This window comes from Rhinatrema bivittatum, chromosome 7, assembly GCF_901001135.1.
Source record: "Rhinatrema bivittatum chromosome 7, aRhiBiv1.1, whole genome shotgun sequence".
Taxonomy (NCBI): Eukaryota; Metazoa; Chordata; class Amphibia; order Gymnophiona; family Rhinatrematidae; genus Rhinatrema; species Rhinatrema bivittatum.
The window spans coordinates 275038591-275061562 of record NC_042621.1 but is presented as its reverse complement, the minus strand read 5'-3'; the positions used below and the strand labels follow the sequence as shown (position 1 = coordinate 275061562).

Here is a 22972-nt window from a genome sequence, read left to right as displayed (position 1 = left end):
GTCTTTGCTCTCTCATTCTCCACTCCCTGCCCACCCATTCTTCTCTTTTCTTCCCTTCCTCTCCTACTTTAGTTCCCTATCCTAGCTGCAGTCCTCTCTGTCCTCCCAGTACAGAACTGGAACTGAATAATGCCTCTTTCTCCCTGAGGATCATTAATCAGGGCCAAAAATATGATCTTCTCCCGAGCATTGATCAGTGCCAAAGATGACAATGCCTTGCCTGCCTAGAAAATCCACTCTCCTCAGGTGACCAAGTGAATGGATTTTCCAAGCCATAGCCAGGACCGTAGTCTAGTACTTTGACTCACATACCACCCATCCTCTTGTAGCTTGATTATCATTTAGTTCTGATGGCACATTTCCTAGCATGTAGACAGATTGACTCAGGACCAGTGGGTTTATGCTCCCCTGCCAGCAGATGGAGTCGGAGCAAGCTGACGTCACAGTATATGTAGTCTTGCAGTGACCCCAGCCTGCCAGTATTCTCCGTCTCCAGCAGATGGTGGATGTCCATCTCCATATGGGGATTGCTTCGAGTTTTTTAGCAGGAGGAATTTGAAATCTAAATTAAAGAAAAGAAAACCCCACTCTCCTGCGGTGATACCTAAAGTTCCCTCTGCCAGTTGAGAATTTCTGAGGTGATTTCCGTGGTCCCTCAGAGGTGTACCTTGGTCCGCTAGCTGGTTTTGCAGGCATAGACTTATCTGCTTGAGCGGCTGAAAGGCAGTGGATGCAGGAAGCCAAGCACGATGGTGACAGCAATTGCCTTCTTCCCCTGCAGCCGGACACCATCTCTGTGCTCAGCCAGATAAGGCTGAGCTCCGATAAGTTTAAAAAAAAAAAAAAAAAGGAAGATCATCTATACAGAGACTTAGCAGGAGGTTTTACTGATCAGGGCTTCTTCCACCCAGTCTCCGAGCTCGGCATGCTGTTCCGACATTCGTCCTGCTCTGTGGGAGATCGAGGGATGTGGGCAGCCTGGTGGGTTGAGTGGCCTTGGTTGGCTAGGCCCCTCTCCAAGGCTTTTCATTGCGTGTGGTGTGGTAGACCGCAACAGCTTTTTGCATGCTTTCGGAGGCTGCCCTCTATTGGCTTGTCAGTCCGGCGTGTGCGTCTTGTTGTGCATCTAGTTGTGTGCCCAGTTTTTGGGCGCACAGTACAGCCTTCAATTTTGAGCACCCAGGTTAAGCGTCGCCTAGTGGCCGCACACTTCTGTCAGCACTCCAGTGGCACTGTGCACTTGTGCTTTTTGTGCGCTCTCATTTTGGGTGCCTAGGTGTGTGCGCATAAGTCTTGACGACATGATTTTTGGGCTCATAGTTGAGCGCTAAGGTGTGCACACACAGGTATTGGATTCATACATTTTGGGCGCCTAGTTGAGCATATATATCAAAAAAAAAAGAGGCAAAAACCAGCTAGACACACACCTCTGGCCGCCACTCCTTGCATTATCGGCCATGATAGCGCCTGTGCCTCAGAAGTCTAAGCGCCTTATCTTTGCACTGCCTGATCTTTTCAGGTATCTCCTCCTGGAGTGCTTGCTGCTTTGTGCCAGCATTGCTTGGAGGCTCAGAGTGCCGTGTCTTCCTCTGTTTTTGGCTAAGCCTGGTTCTTCCCAGCCGGATGTGGTCTGGTTGAAGACGTCTCAGGTGGGGCACCTGACCTTGGCCCTCCCCTAACTGTTGCTCAGCAGGGGAAGGTGGCTCAGTAAGTAGTCCTCAAATGCCTCTCGATCTGGATGCTTCTGCCCTTTTTTCAATGCCGCAGTGCCCCTCAAGTAACAGTGGGTCCTCTGGATGGGCCCCCCCCAGATTGTAGCTGTATAGAACTATGTTACGGTTCTTTCATAGAGATGAAACTACCAGCTTTGTTTTCCCAGACCTTGATGAGGCTTGGAGTTCCTGGGGCAGATTCTTTTTCTGAGCCAAGGAAAAATCCTAGCTTGGTTTCCTTGTGTTTTTTCCCCATGATGGAAGCCATTCAAGAATTGATTGAGCTTGAGTGCAATGCCCCAGAGGCTATTTCCAGAGGGGTCGGATTTTGGAAGGCCTGTGCCTCTGAATTCAGTGGTGAGAGAGTACTTCCATTTTCCGAAGGTAGATGCACTTACGTGTGCAGTCTCCCAGCGGACCACTATTCCTGTGGAAGGTGGAAAGGAGGAAAGGCCTTGATAGATGCTCAATGTTAGCAAGATTGAGACTATCCTTGAGCAGGCATTTGAAGCTGTGGCAGTGACCTTGTATCGCTTCATGTTGTTCTTTTTATGGCTCGCTCTTGTTTGCTTCTCTCCAGGAGGTTGCTGACTCTGGCGTAAATCCTAGCACTGTTATGGTACCAGCTGCTGCCTTTTTGGCTGATGCGGGCTGTGCCTTGGTCTGCACCTTGTCCAGAGGGATGACTTCAATTGTGGTGGTCAGTCACCAGTTATGGCAGAGAAATTGATCGGCCGATGTGACCTCCAAGGCTAATCTCATCGAATTGCCTTTTGATGGCTCGCTCTTGTTTGAGTCTGAGAACCTGGCCAGTAAGTGAAGCGAATCTCCAGTTCCTCATTTGCCAGAGGTTAAGAGACAGGTGTAGTGCCTCCTTATCATGAGAGGTCGTGCTGCAAGACTCAGGCGTTTGCGACAGACAGGGCGCAGGCTTGGGTTGTGGACCCTCCCGTGCCTCCCAGTGAAGGTTTGCTGACCCACTTTCAGGAACAAGAGATAGGGAACATCTCTCTCTCTCTTTTATCAGAGGTGGCTAGCGATCACATCTGACTGGTGGGTCTTGGAGGTGACATGAGAAGGATATATGCTGAAATTTCGCACTATTCCTCGGGATGTGTTCTTGGTGTCCCTTGCCACTCCCTGCAGAAAAAGCAGGAAGTGGAGTTCATGCTTCAAAGGCTTCTCAGGCTGAGGGCTGTGGTTTCGGTGCCCATGTTTCAAGAACGTATGAGGCGATATTCCATTTATTTTGTTGTGCCCAAGAAGGAGGGCTCCTTTCGTCTCATCCTGGATCTCAAGAGAGTCAAAACATCCTCTTCAGTGCTCTGTGCTGTCTTACTGGAACAGTCTCAGGACTATGCAGTTTGGTTCCACTTGCCGATGGAAATCTCCTGCCTCCAGGGGTGGTTGCAGGAGGATCATCTAAGGAAGGGAGTCCCTTGTCCTCTCTGACCTGGTTGGTACTCACGACAGATGTGAGTCTCAATGGTTGGGGGGCTCACTGTATGAAGTTAACAGCTCAAGGGCGTTGAATTGCTGAAGAGTCCCGCTGGCACATCAATCGCCTGGAAGCCCGGGCGGTACAGCTGGCATGTTTACAGTTCAGCCACAGTCTGCAGGATCAAGCAATTCATGTGATGTCAGACAACGCGGTGACAGTGGCCTATATCAGTCACCATGGAGGAACCAAGAGCTAGCAAGTATACGCAGGAAATAGACCAGCTTATGGAATGGGCGGAAGGTCAATCTGCAGATGATCTCGGGTCTCTCACTTGCAGGAAAGACAACGTAAGAGTGGACTTTCTCACCAGGGAGAGTGGGTGTTGTCTGCTGAGGCGTTTCAAACTGATTGTGGATTGCTGGGGCCTTACGTTCCTAGACCTGCTGGGGACTTCTCGCGATGCAGAGGTTCCTCGATTCTACAGTCGCAGGAGAGATCCATGGTCCCTGGGAATAGATGCCCTCGTATAGATCTGGCCGGAAGACCAGATTGCCTTTATGCCCTTCCTCCTTGGCCCTTGATGGACAGGATAATTTGCAAGATCGAAGGCCACAGGGGGCTAGTACTCCTGGTGATGCCAGACTGGCCCAGGCATCCATGCCTATGCAGATTTGCAAAGACTCCTAGTGGAGGTCCCCCTTTGCCTTCCGCCACACAGGGATCTGTTTACAAGCAGGAATCGGTTCACATGGATTTGACTCTGTTCTGTCTGAGAGGGCTCACCTGTTAAAGCAATGGTTATTCCTCTGCGGTGATAGCCACCTTACTCCGCGCTCGCAAGTTCTCTGCTTCCTTGGCTTATGTGTGAGTTTGGAGAGTTTTTGAGGGCTGGGATAAGGAGCGCAGGTCTTCTTCCTCGTTAGTTAAGATCCCTCTTATTCTGGGTTTTCTGCAGGATGGGTTGAATAAAAAGATTGGCCCTTAATTCCTTGAAGGTGCATGTTGCAACTCTTGCCTGTATCAGAGGCCTGGTGAATGGCATTTTCCTTGTCGTCTCATCCTGATGTGGCTCGTTTTTTGAAGGGAGTGTAGCATCTTAGGCCTCCCTTGAGGTTACCAGTTCAATTGTGGAGTCTTAACCTGGTGCTGGATTTTTTTTGCAGGCCCTACGTTCCGACCACTGCATAGCCTTTCCTTGCAGTTGTTGACCTTGAAGACTGTGTTCCTGGTGGCTATATGTTCAGCGCATCGAATTTCTGTGCTGCAGACCTTGTCTTACCAGGAACCGTTTCTTCGGGTGACTCCAGGGGCATTACAGCTGCATACTGTTCCATCCTTCTTTCCCAAGTTAGTCTCGGGCTTTCATTGAATCAGTCCATCTCCTTGCCATCCCTGGATAAGTTCAGGGAATCTGAGGTATATCACTTTTTGCACTCCTTGGATATCAAAACACTTGTCGTGCGGTATCTGGAGGTTTCTGAGCCTTTTTGAAAGACAGATTGCCTGTTTGTTCTCCATGACAAGAGAAAGCAGGTGTTCCGCTTCACGGGCTACCATAGCTCACTGGATTAAGGAGGTAGTCACGGCCGCATATGTGGATGCTGAAAAGCCGTTGCCTACTCAGGTTAGGGCTCATTCCACCAGGGCTCAGGCAGTGTCATGGGCGGATGTTAGTTTGTTGTCGCCTTTTGATATCTGCTGAGCTTGCCGACATTGTCTTTCTTACACACTTTTTCCAGGTTTTATCATATGGATTGTGCAGGCCCGGGAGGATGCAGCCTTTTGCCAGTGCGGTGTTGACTGGACTGCGGGCAGCCTCCCACCCCTGTTGGGAGTAGCTTTGGTACATCCCACTGGTCCTGAGTCCATTTGTCTACACACTAGGAAATGGAGAAAATTACTTACCTGATAATGTTATTTTCTTTAGTGTAGACAGTTGGACTCAGTTTCCTGCTCTCGACTGCCGCATGATTGTGTCAGTAGTCCTCCTGTGGGGCTCTGGGACCCAAGGGATTACTGGTAAGTTTTCATCCAGTCCGTAGCTTGGGGTACCTAGAATCTTACATGCGTTCAGTGTTTATGGTTGGTTGAGTACAATTCTGGTCATCTGTTTTTAATCATGTTTTTTTGCTAGTCTGTCCACAGTTGCTTTTGAAGAGAATACTGGCAGGGCTGGAGTCACTGCAGGGCCTATATACTATGACATCAGCTTGCTTCATCTCGTATCTGCTGGCAGGGGGAGCATAAACCCCACTGGTCCTGAGTCCATCTGTCTTACACTAAGGAAACAAAATTATCAGGTAAGTAATTTCTCCAATGTTTGGAGAATGTGAATCCATTATACCACCATATTGTTTGCACAGAATGATGAAATTCATTACATACATAAGGAATACCACATGACAGGCTGTGTGCATTGATGGGTTTCCATGCACACCCTGGGTGCTACATACCTTCAGCACCTTGAAAGTGCTGATAAATGTATAACAGCAATCACTCGCTAAGTAGTCTTCTTTGATGTCTAAAGAAAGCATCATGACCAGCATTTATGCTGCAGAACCAAAATCAGGCCTCTTCTCCATTTGACGAACATCCGGGTGGGTTTTTTTTTTATAGCTTTTAGCCCATGCCTGACTTTTCAAAAGTGCCATCTTTCTGTCCAGAACTTCAAAGTGTTTTTAAAACTTTTTATTTCTGATGCATTTATAAATATTTATAAGACCAGCTTGCAAAAATATACATCTGCAGTCTGCAGAGAAATAATTGTACAAGTAAAAGCCATATTCATTAGTCAACCAGTAAAAGGAGAGCCAAAGGAAATTAAGAACAAAAAAAAGAAAAGAAAAACATTATTAGAAAGAAATAGACCTCACATGCATTATAGCGCCATAATGTGGTTTATTAAATCTAATCCAAGATCACTCTACACCTCCCTAAGCCTTCTCAAATTGAGAGCTCTGCTTGGAGTCTGTAAACATATTCAGTTGCTTAGGATCCAAAAAAACATATCCAGTACCTTGAAATCTGACCTAAACATTTCCAAGTATATCTACCAATCATTTACATACCAGATGGTCATGAGGTCCCTGGCATAAAGCAATAAACTTTTTAAGAATGCTGCTTTGTGCTCCTAGACACATCTGGGAAAATCCATAATTTTAGACCCAGGAATATTTCTACGTATGGCGAAAAAGTAAAGATAAAATTAAATTCTTATCCTGTAGAAGCGCAAGAATCACAAGAAGTGTAACTGGCTTCACATCCTCTTAAACAGATCTCTTCAAAAAGCCCAGAAAATCAAGGCTACCCACAGGTAACTTAGAGGGTCCAACTTCTGTCAGTAATATACCTCAGAGCTTTTGCTCCCCAAACAGAGATTTATTTATTTATTTATTTATAACTTTTATATACCGGCATTCGTAAAAAAAACATCATGTCGGTTTACAGACAACTGAGAAAGGAAATTACAATGATAGATGGAGGAAGGATAGGAAGTTAAAAGGTGACAACTTTACTGTAGAGCCAACGGGCGCCACAGTTATTAAATGAGATTACATGTGGTTAACCAGGTTGGACATAAATTAATTATATACAAGAGACGACAAAGTGGGGGGTAGCGCGGGGGGGGGATGAAGCGCATAGGGGAGGGGGGGGGGTAGGAACTGTACAAGGGGGCAGGGGGTGGCGATGGGAAGGAGAGGTGGTGACTGAATATCAGGAAGCCATAAAATGGATGGGGTGGTGAGGGAGGGAGGGTGTGTAGGGGGGGGGGGACACTGTACTAGGGAGAGGGAAACAATGAGTGTTGTGGAGAAGTCAAATGCTAGGGTTGAGAGGCGTTGGGATAGGCCTGTTTAAATAACCAGGTCTTGATTCCTTTTTTGAATTGATTAAGTGAAGGGTTCTAGTCGGAGCTCGGTGGGGAGGGAGTTCCAAAGGGTGGGCCGGCGATGGAGAAGGCTCTCGCTCTGGTGTTTGTGAGGTGAGCAATTTTGAGTGAAGGGGTGTGGAGGGTGCCCGCAAGGGAGTTTCTGGTAGGACGGTTGGCCTGGTGGAAGTGTGGCATATCTTCGATCCAGGGGGAGTTATTTTTATATAGCATGTTATGTATGATAGTGAGTGTTTTGTATTGAGAGCGATAGGTGATTGGTAGCCAGTGGAGGTTTTGTAATATGGGAGTAATATGATCAGTCTTTCTTGAGTTTGTAAGGATGCGAGCCATGGCATTTTGTAAGATTTGGAGGGGTTTGATTGTGGAAGCTGGAAGGCCTATTAGCAGTGAGTTGCAATAGTCAAGTTTTGATAGTATAGTGGTTTGCATAACAGTACGGAAGTCATGTGCGTGGAGGAGAGGCTTAAGTTTTTTGAGGGTTTGGAGTTTATAGAAGCCCCCTTTTAGGAGCGATTTGATGTGGGATTTGAAGCTAAGTTGTGTATCTAAGAGAACTCCTAGATCTCTGACAGTGGACGGAGGTGTGAGATTTTGTGAAGTTTCTGTTGCAGTTGGTGAATGGATAAGCTGGGTTGATTAGTAATAATTAGGATTTCGGTTTTTGAAGTATTGAGTGCAAGGTGTAGGTTGGAAAGGAGGGCGTTGATAGATGTGAGGCATGTCTCCCAGAAGTGCAGGGTTTCGTTGAGGGAGTTTTGGATGGGGATAAGTATTTGTACGTCGTCAGCGTACAAGAAGAATTTTAGTCCCAGTTTGGATAATAAGTGGCAAAGAGGGAGAAGGTAGATGTTAAAGAGGGTGGAGGAAAGGGAGGAGCCCTGGGGTACGCCTTGTGAAAGAGGAATGTGTGTGGATTCGGATTTATCAAGTTTGACTAAGTACTTTCTGTGGTCAAGGTAGGAGGAGAAACCATGATAGGGCTGTGTTAGAGATGCCTATCTCTGCTAAGCGTGATATTAAGATTTTTGTGGTTCACCGTATCGAAAGCTGCTGAGATATCTAAGAGGGCTATACACATATAGCCCTGCTGAGATATCTAAGAGGATAATACACATTTGTCACCAGAGGTAACCCTTCTGTTGGAATACCTAAGAGGGTAATTTTTAAACACACGTGCGGCAGTATATACGCATGTATGTGGCCACGTGTATATTTGCTATAGTATTTTATAATACGTGCATATGATATGTGCGTGTTTATAAATACACACAGTTCTACCGTGCAACATATACAAATAAGTAGGATTTTATGCAAATAACCTGCAATGCATTGAAATCACTTATATCAATGGATTGAACGTGTGTACTTTATCCACCTATTTCAAATAAATGCATGCATATATTTTATGTATGAAAGTAAACTAGGACTTACTTGCAAAAGCCCCGACTTATACACGTAAGTCGGCCAGGTCCTTCTTGATTCTTCAGCCTGAACTCTCCCCGGTTCACCCAGACCTCCCACCCTATCGGTACTACCCAAAACACATTTAATGTCGCTTACGCCAGATAATTAGCATGTGAACAAATACATGAGTAAGTTGGAAAATGTAGGCATGTGTCTTTTTTAAAATAGCAATTTATGCACGTAACTGTTAGTCCTGCCACGGAACGCCCCTAGACCGCCCTTTTTTTTACACTCATATATGTGTGTGCGAAAGTGAACATATGCACGTGTTTTCCACTTTTTATAAAATACAGAACACGCGAGTAGAGACTACCTTCGTGCAGGTATGCTATATTTTATGCGTGCAATGTTTTGAAAATTCAACTGTAAAGTTTCCAGAATATATCATTTGAACATTAATCCAGCAGGCATTACAAAACAAAAAGAGAAAAATGTAAGTTTCATATTAAGGCCCCTATCTTGATTTTCAGGAGCTTCATGCCTCCTGTGATCAAACCCTTTATCCTTAACCAAGGTAAATTTGCATAGTGCATCTCCTCAACTGTGCAATTCATCGTGGTTAACTTCTCAGTCTGTAATGCCAACCACTCTTTCTACTGTCCCTGTTTTCTTTGCCAAACACTTATAAAGGAATTTACTTCTTGGGAAAAATTAAATTTGGCCTTTTCCAGTATAGTGATAGCTGACCAAATGGAGCCAAGTATGATCTCAGGGGGGCTTACCAGAGCACGCCGCCATTCGCTTCTTAATTGTGCTAAAACTCCTGAGACAACTCTTGGTCCTCTTTCTTAGCTGTGCCTGAATCCATCTCCATCCCTTGGGGCGTGATATAAAATTGCAGCTGTTGCTACCGCTGCTGCACCCATGGCAGTAGATAGACGGGGGGGGGAGGGGGGGTGGCAATTGCCACCAAAAACATCCATGGTCTCTCTAGAGCTCATCCAGATCCTATAGGACTGTGAGATCTCTGGCACGGGTGCCACTAGACCCCCACACCCTGGAGAGAAGGGTTAACAGTGGTTTCCAGGTCTGGCTGGAAGGCAGCTGTTACACCAAAATCAGCCAAGTATCCCACCTGCTAGGACATAAATCCCTCAATAGTTTCCTGCTGAAGAGGCGAAGAAGACTTCTGGGGGAACATCCTAAATTTTCTCTTCCTGTTTTTACGCATAGGGCAAAAAATAGCAAGATGGCAAAGTGCATCCCCGCAGCATTCAGGCTGATATCATCTTCAAAGAGTTTCATAGCGGATTTATTACATGACTTTCTCTCTTTCTTATTTAAACATTTCAGTTGCTTTACTGGATCAAAGCTCTTTTTCTGTACTGTTTGAATTTTGATCCAGGGTGAGCTGAAGAGGGTCCACAGAGATGTAACAGCTCCTGAATGGTTGTGTTATTGGCCAATGGCCATTCATTAGCCTCGGTGGTTGATGATTGCGGGTTTTTATTCCAGCACCCAGGGAGAGGAAAAAATCCTCTCTCCTGTTTAACATTATCCATCCAGATTCAAAAATGGGGCCAGAAGGCCCAGAAAACAAGTAGACCTTGTTAAGCATTTCCCCAGACGCAAAAAGATGTTTTAACTAAGGTAAAACTTTAAAATGTTACCAGTTTGTAGAGAGCTACCTCTCAGGGCATTTAGAGAGCAAGAATGTTGGCTCCCCTCCTCATCCCTTTTACCTTTCCTAGTACAAGAGAGGGGGGCGCAGGGGATTATTTAATTTTGTAACCTTTGAAACCGTTGTTCATTTTTGACTCTTGTAAGCGAGGTGGTGATGATGGTCAGTGAAAGACCATACACAGTTGTTTTTCAAAACTTCATCTCCCCTTTTATTGAATGGTACAGGAGCTAGCAGAACTGTTGGATGAAGAGAAGCTGAGTGGAGTCCCCGTACTGATCTTTGCTAACAAGCAGGACCTGCTCACTGCCGCGCCCGCCTCGGAGATCGCTGAGGGCTTGAATCTCCACACAATCCGGGATCGGGTCTGGCAGATCCAGTCATGTTCGGCGCTCACAGGAGAGGGAGTGCAGGTAAGCGGGGACAAGGTGCAGAGGGAACCTGGGCTCCAACCCGAGGCTGCAAGGAATTGTGTTAGCCAGGGAAGAAGTGAGCTCCTCAGCCCTCTTCCAAAAAATTATTATTTTTTTTTCACTTCCAACTGTTTAGCCATGATTTTCTTTTAGATTTGTCAAATAACCAAATATCGTGTTCCTGTAATCTTTGGGGCATTAAAGCAACAGTTCAAAAATTGCCAGATGTTTATTGATTTCACTGCCACGTCAAGTGCACTGAAAAAAAAAAGGGGAAGGAGGAAGTGGCTGGCCTGACGAGCTGGCAGCAGAGCCCTGCATGGCCATGAGGAGGCCCCTGGTTTTATTCCCATCCCAGGTTGGCAGGGGCTGGAAATGCTGCGGAGGCAGCATTCATAGCTCCTTCGTGGAAGAGGGAATGGCAGTTATCATTAAGGGTGACACCTGGTTGCCGGGTTTCGAGCCTGTGATGGAAGGTTCTGGAAGAAGACACTGGTCTTTGGTTCCCGGTCTCAGGACTGTTGCTTCAATGACCATACTAGGAACACTGAGAGGGAGAGTCTATTAAATAGGGGAAAAATCTCCAGGTAGTAAGGAACAGAGGCTCATAATGCCAGAATCCCAGCACTGGTTCTGATTGAGCTGTAAAAAAAAAAAAAAAGGAGAACGGAACTACTGGGCCAGGAAAACATGGAGAAAAGTATAAATAAAAAGTCTTCATGAAATAATCCGACCACCTTGGAGATTGCAGCCCACGGCCGGGCACTTACTGGTTTTGAACATTTCTTGCTGTTCTACTGTTGATTTTTTTGCGGTTGAGGGGGATCAGAGAGCAATCAAGAGGCACAAAAGTGCCATACAGCGGAGGTTTTTCAGTTGGATATTTTGGGAAACCATACCCAGTTGTTGGTTTGAGCAGTGTGGCAGAAATCCTATCACCGGTGACAAGCCTTCCAGTTTTCACTCGTAGATTTACCGTTCCCCTGCCCACAGTGTCAGCAGCAAAGTGCTGAACATTCAGGCATCCCTGGTGACTGTAAGGAGGGAGTTAGCCACCCCCTTTTCATCACTAGGGAGTCAGATATCCACCTGGCTGCAAGTAGATTGCTGCTGCCCTGACCCGTAATGCTCTTTCCCTGTACATACCCAGATCAGTCCAAAACATGGGTTATGCCTCCCTTCCAGCAGGTGGAGACAGAGATAAACTTCAAGGCACCCTCAGTTAAGCCGGTATGCCTCCTGCATCCCTTCAGTATTTCTCTGTATGTCTCCAGTAGGTGGAGGTCGTGCAAACCCTGTAGTCTTGCCCAGTTTCTGGGGTGTAGGCTGTCCCTTAAATTTATCTAAAAGTAAACTAGCTATAAGTTCTGAATCAAGCAAGTTTAAAAAAAAAAAAAAGACAGTTCTTCTACTGAGAGAAGTTTTCTTTATCCTCCCCAGGGGGTTGTTAGATCCTGCGGGGTCATCCGCTCTGGTGGCAGGTTAAAGGAGCTGGGGTTGGTAACCCCGCGGGGCTCCAGGCAGTAAGAAGTAGGGTAAATGATTACTGGTGGTCCAGTCCCTCTCTTACCCCAGGCTGCTTTGGCTTTAAAAAAAAAAAAAAATCGAGATGCTGCGGCCATCTTTGTGTGTAGCATGTGGTGAAGCTACTGCGCGGCTTTCTAGAGCTGGGATTTGCTCCCAATGCTTACCTGGTGGGGAAGGCAGCTCATTTTCAGGGTCTGCAGCATTGCCCAAGCCTCGAGGGGCTTCCAAACGCTCTGCTCAGCGTGATTTCAGTGCTGATCCCATTTCCCTCAGTGCAGGGACAGCAGCCATCTTAGGTACGTGCAGCAGCTCAGGCTGATGCTATGGGGGAGGGGCTGTTTCCTCCAGCCCTGTCACCGGTCCCTGCCAGTCCTGCTGATTTGTTTGATCAGGACCAGGATTTATTCCAAGGGGGACAGGATGTTGATCCTGATTCTTTTTCTTTAGATTTCGTCCTCCTTATGCACAAAACATTTTTGGCTTCCAGATCTCTGCAAGCTGCTGCTTTGCCTGTGAGACCTGTGCAGGGACCAGCTCCCAAGTTAGCCAAGCTCATGGACGGACCCGCATCTTTACGGGTAGGCAAGGTAAAAGGCGCTGTGGCTTCAGATGGCTCTGCCGCCCCAGTGCCGCACAACCGAGATGGACAGTGGTGACTACGGACGCCAACCTCTCTGGCTAGGGAGCTGTCTGCCAATATCGTTCTATGCAGAGCAGTTGGTCCCCGGAGGAGTCCGGATGGTCGATCAATCGCCTAGAGACCAGAGCGGTTCGCTTGGCTTTGCAGCAATTTCTCCCACTCTTCTGCCACCAGGTGGTTCGGATTCTCTCCGACAATGCGACAACAGTGGCTTATATCAACCGTCAGGGAGGCACCAGAAGTCAAGCAGTAGCCGACGAGGCGGAGCTGCTCATGACTTGGGCGGAGCAGAATCTTGCGATGCTAACAGCCTCACACATCGCTGGGAAGGACAACATACAAGCGGACTTCCTCAGTCTGAGGCGCATAGATCCAGGAGAGTGGAAGTTCTCGGATGAGGCTTCTAGGAAAAGTAAAAAGTCATGGGATAGGTGGTGATGTCCTTTCGTGGATTGCAAACTGGCTAAAAGACAGGAAACAGAGAGTAGGATTAAATGGGCAATTTTCTCAGTGGAAGGGAGTGGACAGTGGAGTGCCTCAGGGATCTGTATTGGGACCCTTACTGTTCAATATATTTATAAATGATCTGGAAAGAAATACGACGAGTGAGATAATCAAATTTGCAGATGACACAAAATTGTTCAGAGTAGTTAAATCACAAGCAGATTGTGATAAATTGCAGGAAGACCTTGTGAGACTAGAAAATTGGGCATCCAAATGGCAGATGAAATTTAATGTGGATAAGTGCAAGGTGATGCATATAGGGAAAAATAACCCATGCTATAATTACACGATGTTGGGTTCCATATTAGGTGCTACAACCCAAGAAAGAGATCTAGGTGTCATAGTGGATAACACATTGAAATCGTCGGTTCAGTGTGCTGCAGCAGTCAAAAAAGCAAACAGAATGTTGGGAATTATTAGGAAAAGGAATGATGAATAAAACGGAAAATGTCATAATGCCTCTGTATCGCTCCATGGTGAGACCGCACCTTGAATACTGTGTACAATTCTGGTCGCCGCATCTCAAAAAAGATATAATTGCGATGGAGAAGGTACAGAGAAGGGCTACCAAAATGATAAGGGGAATGGAACAACTCCCCTATGAGGAAAGACTAAGAGGTTAGGACTTTTCAGCTTGGAGAAGAGACGACTGAGGGGGGATATGATAGAGGTGTTTAAAATCATGAGAGGTCTAGAACGGGTAGATGTGAATCGGTTATTTACTCTTTCGGATAGTAGAAGGACTAGGGGACACTCCATGAAGTTAGCATGGGGCACATTTAAAACTAATCGGAGAAAGTTCTTTTTTACTCAACGCACAATTAAACTCTGGAATTTGTTACCAGAGAATTTGGTTTGTGCAGTTAGTATAGCTGTGTTTAAAAAAGGATTGGATAAGTTCTTGGAGGAGAAGTCCATTACCTGCTATTAAGTTCACTTAGAGAATAGCCACTGCCATTAACAATGGTTACATGGAATAGACTTAGTTTTTGGGTACTTGCCAGGTTCTTAAGTTCTTAAGTTCACTTAGAGAATAGCCACTGCCATTAACAATGGTTACATGGAATAGACTTAGTTTTTGGGTACTTGCCAGGTTCTTATGGCCTGGATTGGCCACTGTTGGAAACAGGATGCTGGGCTTGATGGACCCTTGGTCTGACCCAGTATGGCATTTTCTTATGTTCTTATGTTCTTATCTCATCTCTCATAGGTGGGGGACTCCCCATATGGACCTGATGGCAACGAGGGACAATGCCAAGGCTCCTCGCTTCTTCAGTTGCAGAAGAGATCATGGCGCAGAGGGGGTTGATGCGCTAGTACTTCCCTGGCCAACCTCAGTTCTCCTGTACATGTTCCCTCCTTGGCCTCTGGTGGGCAAGGTGCTTCGCAGGATAGAGGGTCACCCAGGAAGGGTAATCCTAGTGGCTCCCAAGTGGCCCCGATGTCTGTGGTTTGCGGATCTCATCAATTTGGCCGTGGAAGGACCGCTGCTGCTCAGGCATCTTTCGCGTCTACTCCATCAAGAGCCTATATATTTTGACCAGGCAGCTCGCTTCTGTCTAGCGGCTTGGCTTTTGAAAGGAGGAGATTGAGGAAGAAAGGATATTCAGAGGAGGTTATGACTACCTTGCTACAAGCCAGAAAAACATCTCCTTCCCTATCTTACATCAGGGTATGGAGAGTTTTTGAGACGTGGTGCCGGGAGAGAGAGATTCTGCCCAGGCACGCTACGATTGCTCAGATGCTAAATTTATTTTGCACGATGGTTTGGCCAAGGGTTTGCCCTTCAATTCCCTTTGGGTACAGGTGGCGGCCCTCGGTTTCTTGGTTGCTAGCTCAGTGGCGTCGCATCCAGATGTGGTGCGTTTCCTCAGAGGAGTACGGCATCTGAAGCCCCAGGTCTTTCTGGTTTGTCCTTGGAGTCTTAATCTGGTTCTTCGTGTATTGTGTGATCTGCTGTTTGAACCCCTTAAAATGGTAACGTTGAAAGACCTCAGCTTGAAAACGGTGTTTTTGGTAGCTATCTGTCAGCTCACAGAGTTTCTGAGTTACAGGCTTTCTCCTGTAGGGAACCTTTGAGGATTTCAGACTCGGGAGTTTCTCTGCGTACGGTACCGTCCTTTTTACCCAAGGTGGTCTCATCTTTCCATTTAAGTCAATCAGTTGAGCTTCCGGCCTTTCCCGATTTGTCAAATGATGTACAGCATGCACGAGAGCTTCGTCGGCTCGATGTTCGGCATGCCTTGCTGCGTTACTTGGAGCGGTCCCAAGAAGGGGCAAAAGGCGTCTAAAACAACAATTGCTCAATGGCTAAGAGAAGCCATATCGTCTGCATACATTTGTAAAGGGAGGCCGGTTCCTGAGGGCCTGAAGGCCTATTCGGTTCGTTCGCAAGCAGCTTCATGGGCCGAATGCCAGTTGGTATCGCCTCAAGAGATTTGCAGAGCTGCTACTTGGAAGACGCTACATGCTTTTGCTCGCCACTACCGCTTGGACGTTCAGGCGCCCGGAGACTTTGGCAGTGGCGTATTGCGCGCGGGCCTTACGAGGTCCCACCCAGTTTAGGGAAGCTCTGGTACTTCCCATGGTTTGGACTGATCCGGGTACATACAGGGAAAAGAAAATTAGTTCTTACCTGATAATTTTCATTCCTGTAGTACCACGGATCAGTCCAAACGCTCACCCAAAGACTGGGAATGGGTAACAGGGTGATCTATACAGTCTGTGCGCAAAAGTTTCATTTGTTTTATTGCAGCATACTAAGAAAGAAAGCTACAGTTTTCATGTTTATGCGTTCATGTTTACAGTTCTTGCTTGATTCATTGCTAGTCCTATTCCGCTTTGATATTCGATATACTGAAGGGGTGCGGGAGGCACACTGGCTTAACTGAGGGTGCCTTTGAAGTTTATCTCTGTCTCCACCTGCTGGAAGGGAGGCATAACCCATGGTTTGGACTGATCCGTGGTACTACAGGAACGAAAATTATCAGGTAAGAACTAATTTTCTTTTTGCAGGCAGAATGAAAAGGACCGAGATATACAGCAGTCTGATACCCTCCTTTCTGCAACTCCCAAAAAATTGATTTATATCCATCTTTATTGCAAGCTTTATCAGAACTGGTGGGGGGGGGCCCCCGGAGGGTGCTTTTTTTCAAATGGTTGTTTATTTTTATATATTCCCTCTTGGGCCCCTGCTCACTGCTGATTAAAACGTCCCGTTAAGTCGGAGGCTGTGCTACTGTAAAATATATTCTGCATGTTGTGTGGTCTGATGTGATGTGAGTAGGAGGTTACAGCATTGCAGACAGGAAATGAGTTTAAGTTGAAGGGACAGTATCCATTCCATTAACAATACATAAATATATTTCTCTGTACGCTGGCAGGTTTTTTGTTTCCATTTTGTTATTCTTTTTTTAAATTTGGTTGCATGAACAGATTAGCCTGGTTGAAAGTTGGCTTCCAAGAAAGTTGCAGGCTTTCACAAAGTGCATGCTTTTAGCCGAGTCTAGAGAGGTGTTCATGGAGCTCTGCTTGTATCATGGTCAAGGGAGTTCCTCCTTGAAAATCAGCTACAAGGTACATGCACACAAAAATGCACGCATGCCTTGCATCTAGGCCAGGGCCGGATTTAAATAAGGGGTCCCCACAGGCAATAAGGGAGAAGAGGGTGGCGTCCCTTCCCATCAGACATATAGCATGGAAATGCTTTTTGAAAACTACCCACCCTGTGATTACACTGTATGTAGAATTATGCCAGTGAAATGAAAACTCAGGCACAAAACCATATAAACAGAACCTAGGGCTAGTTATTAGTAATATATAATTTTCAATGCTTTCAGAGGCGTCGCGAGTGTCTCCGGCGCCCAGGGGCTAATTTTTATTTATTTATATATTTATTACAATCTTATATTCGCAACTTCCTTGCCCAAAGCATTCAGTGTTACTTCTCTGCATGGCTCCCCCTTTCTCCTCCCCCCATCATCCGCCAGCGCATCACCACACGGCGTGGGGTTTCTTCGCTGGGGAGGGATGGGAACCCTGCCAGCACATCACCACAGGGCTTCACCGTGCAGAGCCAGTTATTGGGCTGGCCTCCTCATTCTGGTTGCTTTTTTTAACTTTTAATTTGTATTCTTTTACTAATCAGGGTAAATACAAGGATATTAGGCACCCCAAGTGAATCTTACAGCTTTATACGCAGCCTTCCCCCACCATGGCCCTCTCCACACACAATTTCAAATTAGGCATTTATAATAAAAGATTTTACATGAAAAAACACACTTAAAGAACAGTCTTTTGAAGTAAAAATATCCCAACAGCATGTATATTATATTTACATGCACTGCTGTGGTGTCAACCAGAAAACTCTGCATAAAAGTAAAAAAGACACTTGGAACGCATATGACATTAGGACTGTTGTAACACATGTTGGGTGTGGTCTTCGTCCTCAGAAAGCCATGAGCAAACTAAATTGCAATTACAATATAATAAACCTCCCATACCAAAACAGCACTAACTGCCAGCACTCAAACAGTTATAACCCTATGAAAAGGTGACCCTGCACACATAACACTAGGCCCTAAAAGACCAATATAACTCCTATCAGGAGAACAGAACAAAACAAGCTTGTACAAATCCCTACATAGAATTGATACATTAGCAGAATACTTAACCTCGATCACACATGCAGAACACAGACAGACCCTCACCAAATACAGAAAAGTGATCTTAAAGTAGTAATACAAGCGTGCGGACAAAACTGAACTGTAATCCATAACAGGCCAGACTATGTATGCAGTGCAACAGTGGGAAAAATTGAAACATTATAGTTCTTCATAAAACATCAAACAATAAAATCAGGAAATATAAATCAATAGAAGTAAAACCATACTAATAAAAATATTTCAAAAAAACTGACAAAAAGAATAACATCCAATAATATAAAACTCATACATTTTCCAAAGACTAAGGGGTCGATTTTTAAAGTAACACGTGGCCATGTGTGCGCAGGTCCCGGCACGAGCACATGACCGCGCTGATTTTATAACATGCACGCACTGGTGCACACATGTTATAAAATCTGATAGCCATGCGCTTATGTGCGCAGATTTTAAAATCCGAACATGTGTGCAGGCAGCAGGTGCAAGGGGGCGAATTTTCACTAAATATGCGTGGCAATGCAATCGGGCCTCCCCCATTACCTCTCAGTCCGCTCCAATTAAGGACCGGACTAGGAGGGAACTTCCCTACCCCACTGCCTAACCTTCCTTCCCTTTCCCCTCCTCCCCTCCTCCCCACCCCCTAAACCTAACCTAACTTATTGCTCCTCTGGAGCAGCAGTAATGGCGCATGCTTCCCCGGAACAGCAGCTAACGGCCGCTGTCCTGGCCAGCCTCTGTCCCGCCCTGCCCCTCTCCGCCCAGAATTCGCCCCCCCCAGGCAGCCCCTTTGGAGAGGCCCAGCACTTGTGCGCATACTGGGGTTTACACGCGTAAACCTTTGAAAATTCGGCCATAATATAATATTTCAAAACAGCAGTCACATACACCACCCAATACTTAAAACTTAAAAAATAGATAAAATCCTTGCTGTCCATACCTAGGATCTTTTGATGTCCAGATGCCCTGAGACTGTTGTGGATTAGCAGAGGAGAGGAGGGGAATTTCTTTTGCTCACAGTCTTCTCCTCTCGCACACTTGCTGAATCACAAAACATGCTCTCACACACACAGACATGCGCTCACAAATACACAGAGACAGATATGCTCTCTCGCTCTCTCACACACACAGACATGCTCTCAGAAAAACACAGAGACAGATATACTCTCACATATTCAGACACGCTCTCACACATAGAGCATGTCTCTGTGTGTATGTATTTCTCACACACACACACACACACGCACACACACACCTCCCCATCAGACCTTTTTACTTTCATCAGAAGCAGAAGACCAGCGGGCAGCCTCCTCTTCTTGAGGCCATGGGGGCTGATGCCACACTGTTTCCTGTGTATGTTTCCTGATCTAGTTCCAGTCTTCATGTTCTTGTTCCAGTTCCAGCTTCCTGTCTCCTGAACACTCTTTGGATGGATTCCTTGGCTTTGACCCTTGCTTGTTCCTGACCAAGCTCTGGATGGATTCCTTGGCTTTTGACCCTTGCTTTAACCTGATCTTGTCTCCAACCGCTTGTCCTGACCTCAGCTTGAACTTGACTTTGTCTCCAGCCGCCTGCCCTGACTCCAGCTTGAAACTGACCCTGCCTCTAGCTGACTCCATTGGACTTGACCTTTCTTAGGCTTTTGCCTACTTGTAAGCCTGGACTTAATGTGTTCCTGACTCCTAGCCTGCTTTTATTTATTTTATTTATTTTTATTTATTTATTTAAGGTTTTTATATACCGGCATTCATGATATAATCACATCATGCTGGTTTACAGTAGAACAAGGTGGGTGCAAAAAAATTACAACTGGAACCTGTGCAAATGAAGAAGTAGTTACAATGAACAAGGAAGATCGAACTGGGAGAATAGAGAGATACTGTAGGAATTTAACAACATATAGGGTTATTAAATCAAATAGGGTTATTTGATGACTTATAGGGTTATTAAATCAAATAGGGTTATTTACAATGCTCTGGCGTGGCTGCATTATAGAGGTTGAAGAGGTGAAAATTAGGAGGAGTCTGGAAATGCTTGTTTAAACAGCCAAGTCTTAAGTCTTTTTCGGAAGGTGGGGAGGCAAGGCTCCTGTCGGAGATCAGGAGGAATGGAATTCCAAAGGGAAGGTCCAGCTGTCGAGAAGGCCCATTCTCTTAAAGTAATATGCCGAGTGGATTTGGCGTGAGGTACCTGGAGGGATCCTCTGTATGCTTCTCTGGTAGGTCTTGAGGGGTTATGTTGGCTGAGCAGGAATTGTAGGTCTAGTGGAGTAAGGTGGTGGATAGCTTTATATATCATGGTGATGGACTTGAAGATAATTCTGAAATGAATAGGCAGCCAATGTAGGTTTTTTAGGATAGGGGATATGTGGTCTCTCCTCCTGGTGTTAGAATTCTTGCTGCCGCATTTTGGACCATCTATAGCGGTTTGGTGTAAGAAGATGGGAGACCTAGTAAGATAGAGTTGCAGTAATCTATCTTTGAGAAGATTATTGCTTGTAGAATCGTTCTGAAGTCATGAGAGTGGAAAAGAGGTTTTATCCTTTTCAGCACTTGGAGTTTGTAGAAACAGTCTTTGGTTGTGCGGTTGACAAATGCTTTCAGATTCATCCGGTTATCAATTATCACTCCTAAATCTCTCACTTGGGTGGAGAGTTGGTTGGCTGGAGGAGTTATGGTGGTGTTATTTTCTGAGGAGATGAGAAGTAGTTCAGTTTTGGCAGCATTTAGTAGGAGGTTTAAGCTGGCAAGGAGGTGGTTGATTTTTTGAAGGCAGATTTCCCAATGATCGAGAGTTTTGGAGAAGGATTCTTTAAGGGGGATGACGATCTGGACGTCATTTTATCTGTCCGGGCTTCTGGACCCAGGCCCTGTTCTCGGCCCTGCTCCGTTGGACCCTGCGTCTCCGCTGCTTCCTGGCTCCTTGCCTTGGACACTCTCCTTGGGATCAACCACGTGGAGGCCTGCCTAAGACCAGCCGGCCCTGTACCCAAGGGCTTAACCTGCGGGGAACAAGGGCTGGTATTGGTGAAGCTCCAGTCAGCCTCCACTTCTCATTCAGCTCCGCCTTCCGACAGAGGGGACCCGTAGGGGCTTCCTCATGGGTAGCGCCAACTCCACCTCGGGCTAAGGGTCCACCTCCGCAACAATAGCTTGAGATTTTACCACTTTTGATTGTTTGATTCACTGATTTATTAGTTGGCAATACACCTTATTTGGTTTGTACCATGTGGTTAAGTTGACCTTACCATCCATCTTGGAACCAATGACCTTCTAGAAACAACATCCAAGCCGCACAGAGAGATTTCCAAGCTCTGGGCAAGCAAATTAGGCATATGGTGAAGAGTATTGCCTTTTCAGAAGTGTTACCTGTTTATGGGAAAGGGGAATGATAGGCTAAGCCATATAAATAATTTCAATGCATGGCTCAAAACCTGGTGTAAGGAAGAAAGTTTTGGATATATTGGGGGCTAGAGCCATGTAGGGAACAGTAAGAGGCTCTATGTCAAAGATGGCTTACATCTGTCTGTGGCAGGAAAAAAGATCCTAAGTGAAAAGTTCAAATCATATACCATAAGGCATTTAAACTAGAGGACAGGGGTGGCAAAAGGAAATTGAAATGTCACCCAAACATCTCCAAGAAGTGGGTGAAGAAGTTAACAAAAATCAGCTGAATAGGGCAGAAAAGATGTCCAAGGAGGAAAGCTGGAAAGCCATGAGCACAAATGCCCGTAATCTGGGCAATAAAATCCCAGACCTGCAGGCTTTAATAGTGGAAGAAGCTTTGGATATCGTTACTGTTAGAGACATGGTTCACTGAGTCTCATGATAGCCATTCCTGGCTATTACTTGTTTAGGAAGGACAGAGAGTACAGAAAAGATGGAGAAGTAGCTCTTTATGTCAAAAACAATATCCAAGCATCTGAAATGCAAGGGACATGGGGTAGGGAAGAAGCATTAAAGGCTGTCCTAAAATAAGAACATGGTGCTTCTATTTACGTCAGTGTGGTCTACTGGCCTCCAACTCAAACAGAAGAACTGGACAGAGATCTGGTCGAAGATATGGGGAAAAGTGAGAAAGTAGGGAGAAGTGTTGCTAGTTGGAGATTTTAATCTACCAGATGTGGATTGGAGCACCCCATCTGCGAATCTACAAGAAGTAGACAGATAGTGGATGCTTTTCAAGAAGTTCTGTTCAAACAAATGGTAATGGAACCCATATTGGAGGGTTTGATACTTGACCTGGTTCTCACAAATGATGATAATGTCTCAAATGTTCGAGTAGGTGCCCAATTGAGCACTAATGACCATCAGACAGTATGGTGTGATATCGCAAAAAGGATACAGAGAGACACACAAAGACCTGAGTTGTTACGGCGGTGGCTGCTGTGCTACCGCCTCACCACCAGGGGTCCCTCTAGGGCTGGCTTTCCTGACAGGCCCAGTCCATCTCCTATGTCCACTCTATGCTCTGGGTGTGCCCTCTTAACCCTGCCTGACAGTTGCCTCGGGGCTTCGGCATCGAGCTCACCTGGGCTCCCTGCTCTAGCCTGCCTTGCGCGGCCTTCGGGCCTATCCTTGCCTTGCCTTGCGTGGCCTTCGGGCCTATCCTTGCCTTGCCTTGCCTTGCGTGGCCTTCGGGCCTATCCTTGCCTTGCCTTGCCTTGCGTGGCCTTCGGGCCTATCCTAGCCTTGCCTTGCCTTGCGCGGCCTTCGGGCCTATCCTTGCCTTGTCTTGCCTTGCGTGGCCTTCGGGCCTATCCTTGCCTTGCCTTGCCTTGCGCGGCCTTCGGGCCTATCCTTGCCTTGTCTTGCCTTGCGTGGCCTTCGGGCCTATCCTTGCCTTGCCTTGCCTTGCGCGGCCTTCGGGCCTATCCTTGCCTTGTCTTGCCTTGCGTGGCCTTCGGGCCTTTCGTGTGTGTGTGTGTGGCCTACGGGCCTTCTGACCTGCCTTGCCCCGCTATTGGTGTGTGGCCTACGGGCCTTCCGTGTGTGTGTGTGTGGCCTACGGGCCTTCTGACCTGCCTTGCCCCGCTATTGGTGTGTGGCCTACGGGCCTTCCGTGTGTGTGTGTGTGGCCTACGGGCCTTCTGACCTGCCT

The 22972-nt window shown here is 46.4% G+C and overlaps 1 protein-coding gene across 1 annotated transcript in view; it reads left to right on the top strand.

Annotated features, from left to right (window-relative positions):
* Window positions 1–22972, top strand: part of ARL3 (ADP ribosylation factor like GTPase 3) — a 118192-nt gene that overhangs the window by 38689 nt on the left and 56531 nt on the right. The window contains exon 5 of the mRNA XM_029610278.1: window positions 10358–10543. Within this exon, the coding sequence (XP_029466138.1) occupies window positions 10358–10543 (186 nt within the window). The remainder of the gene's footprint in view (window positions 1–10357; window positions 10544–22972) is intronic.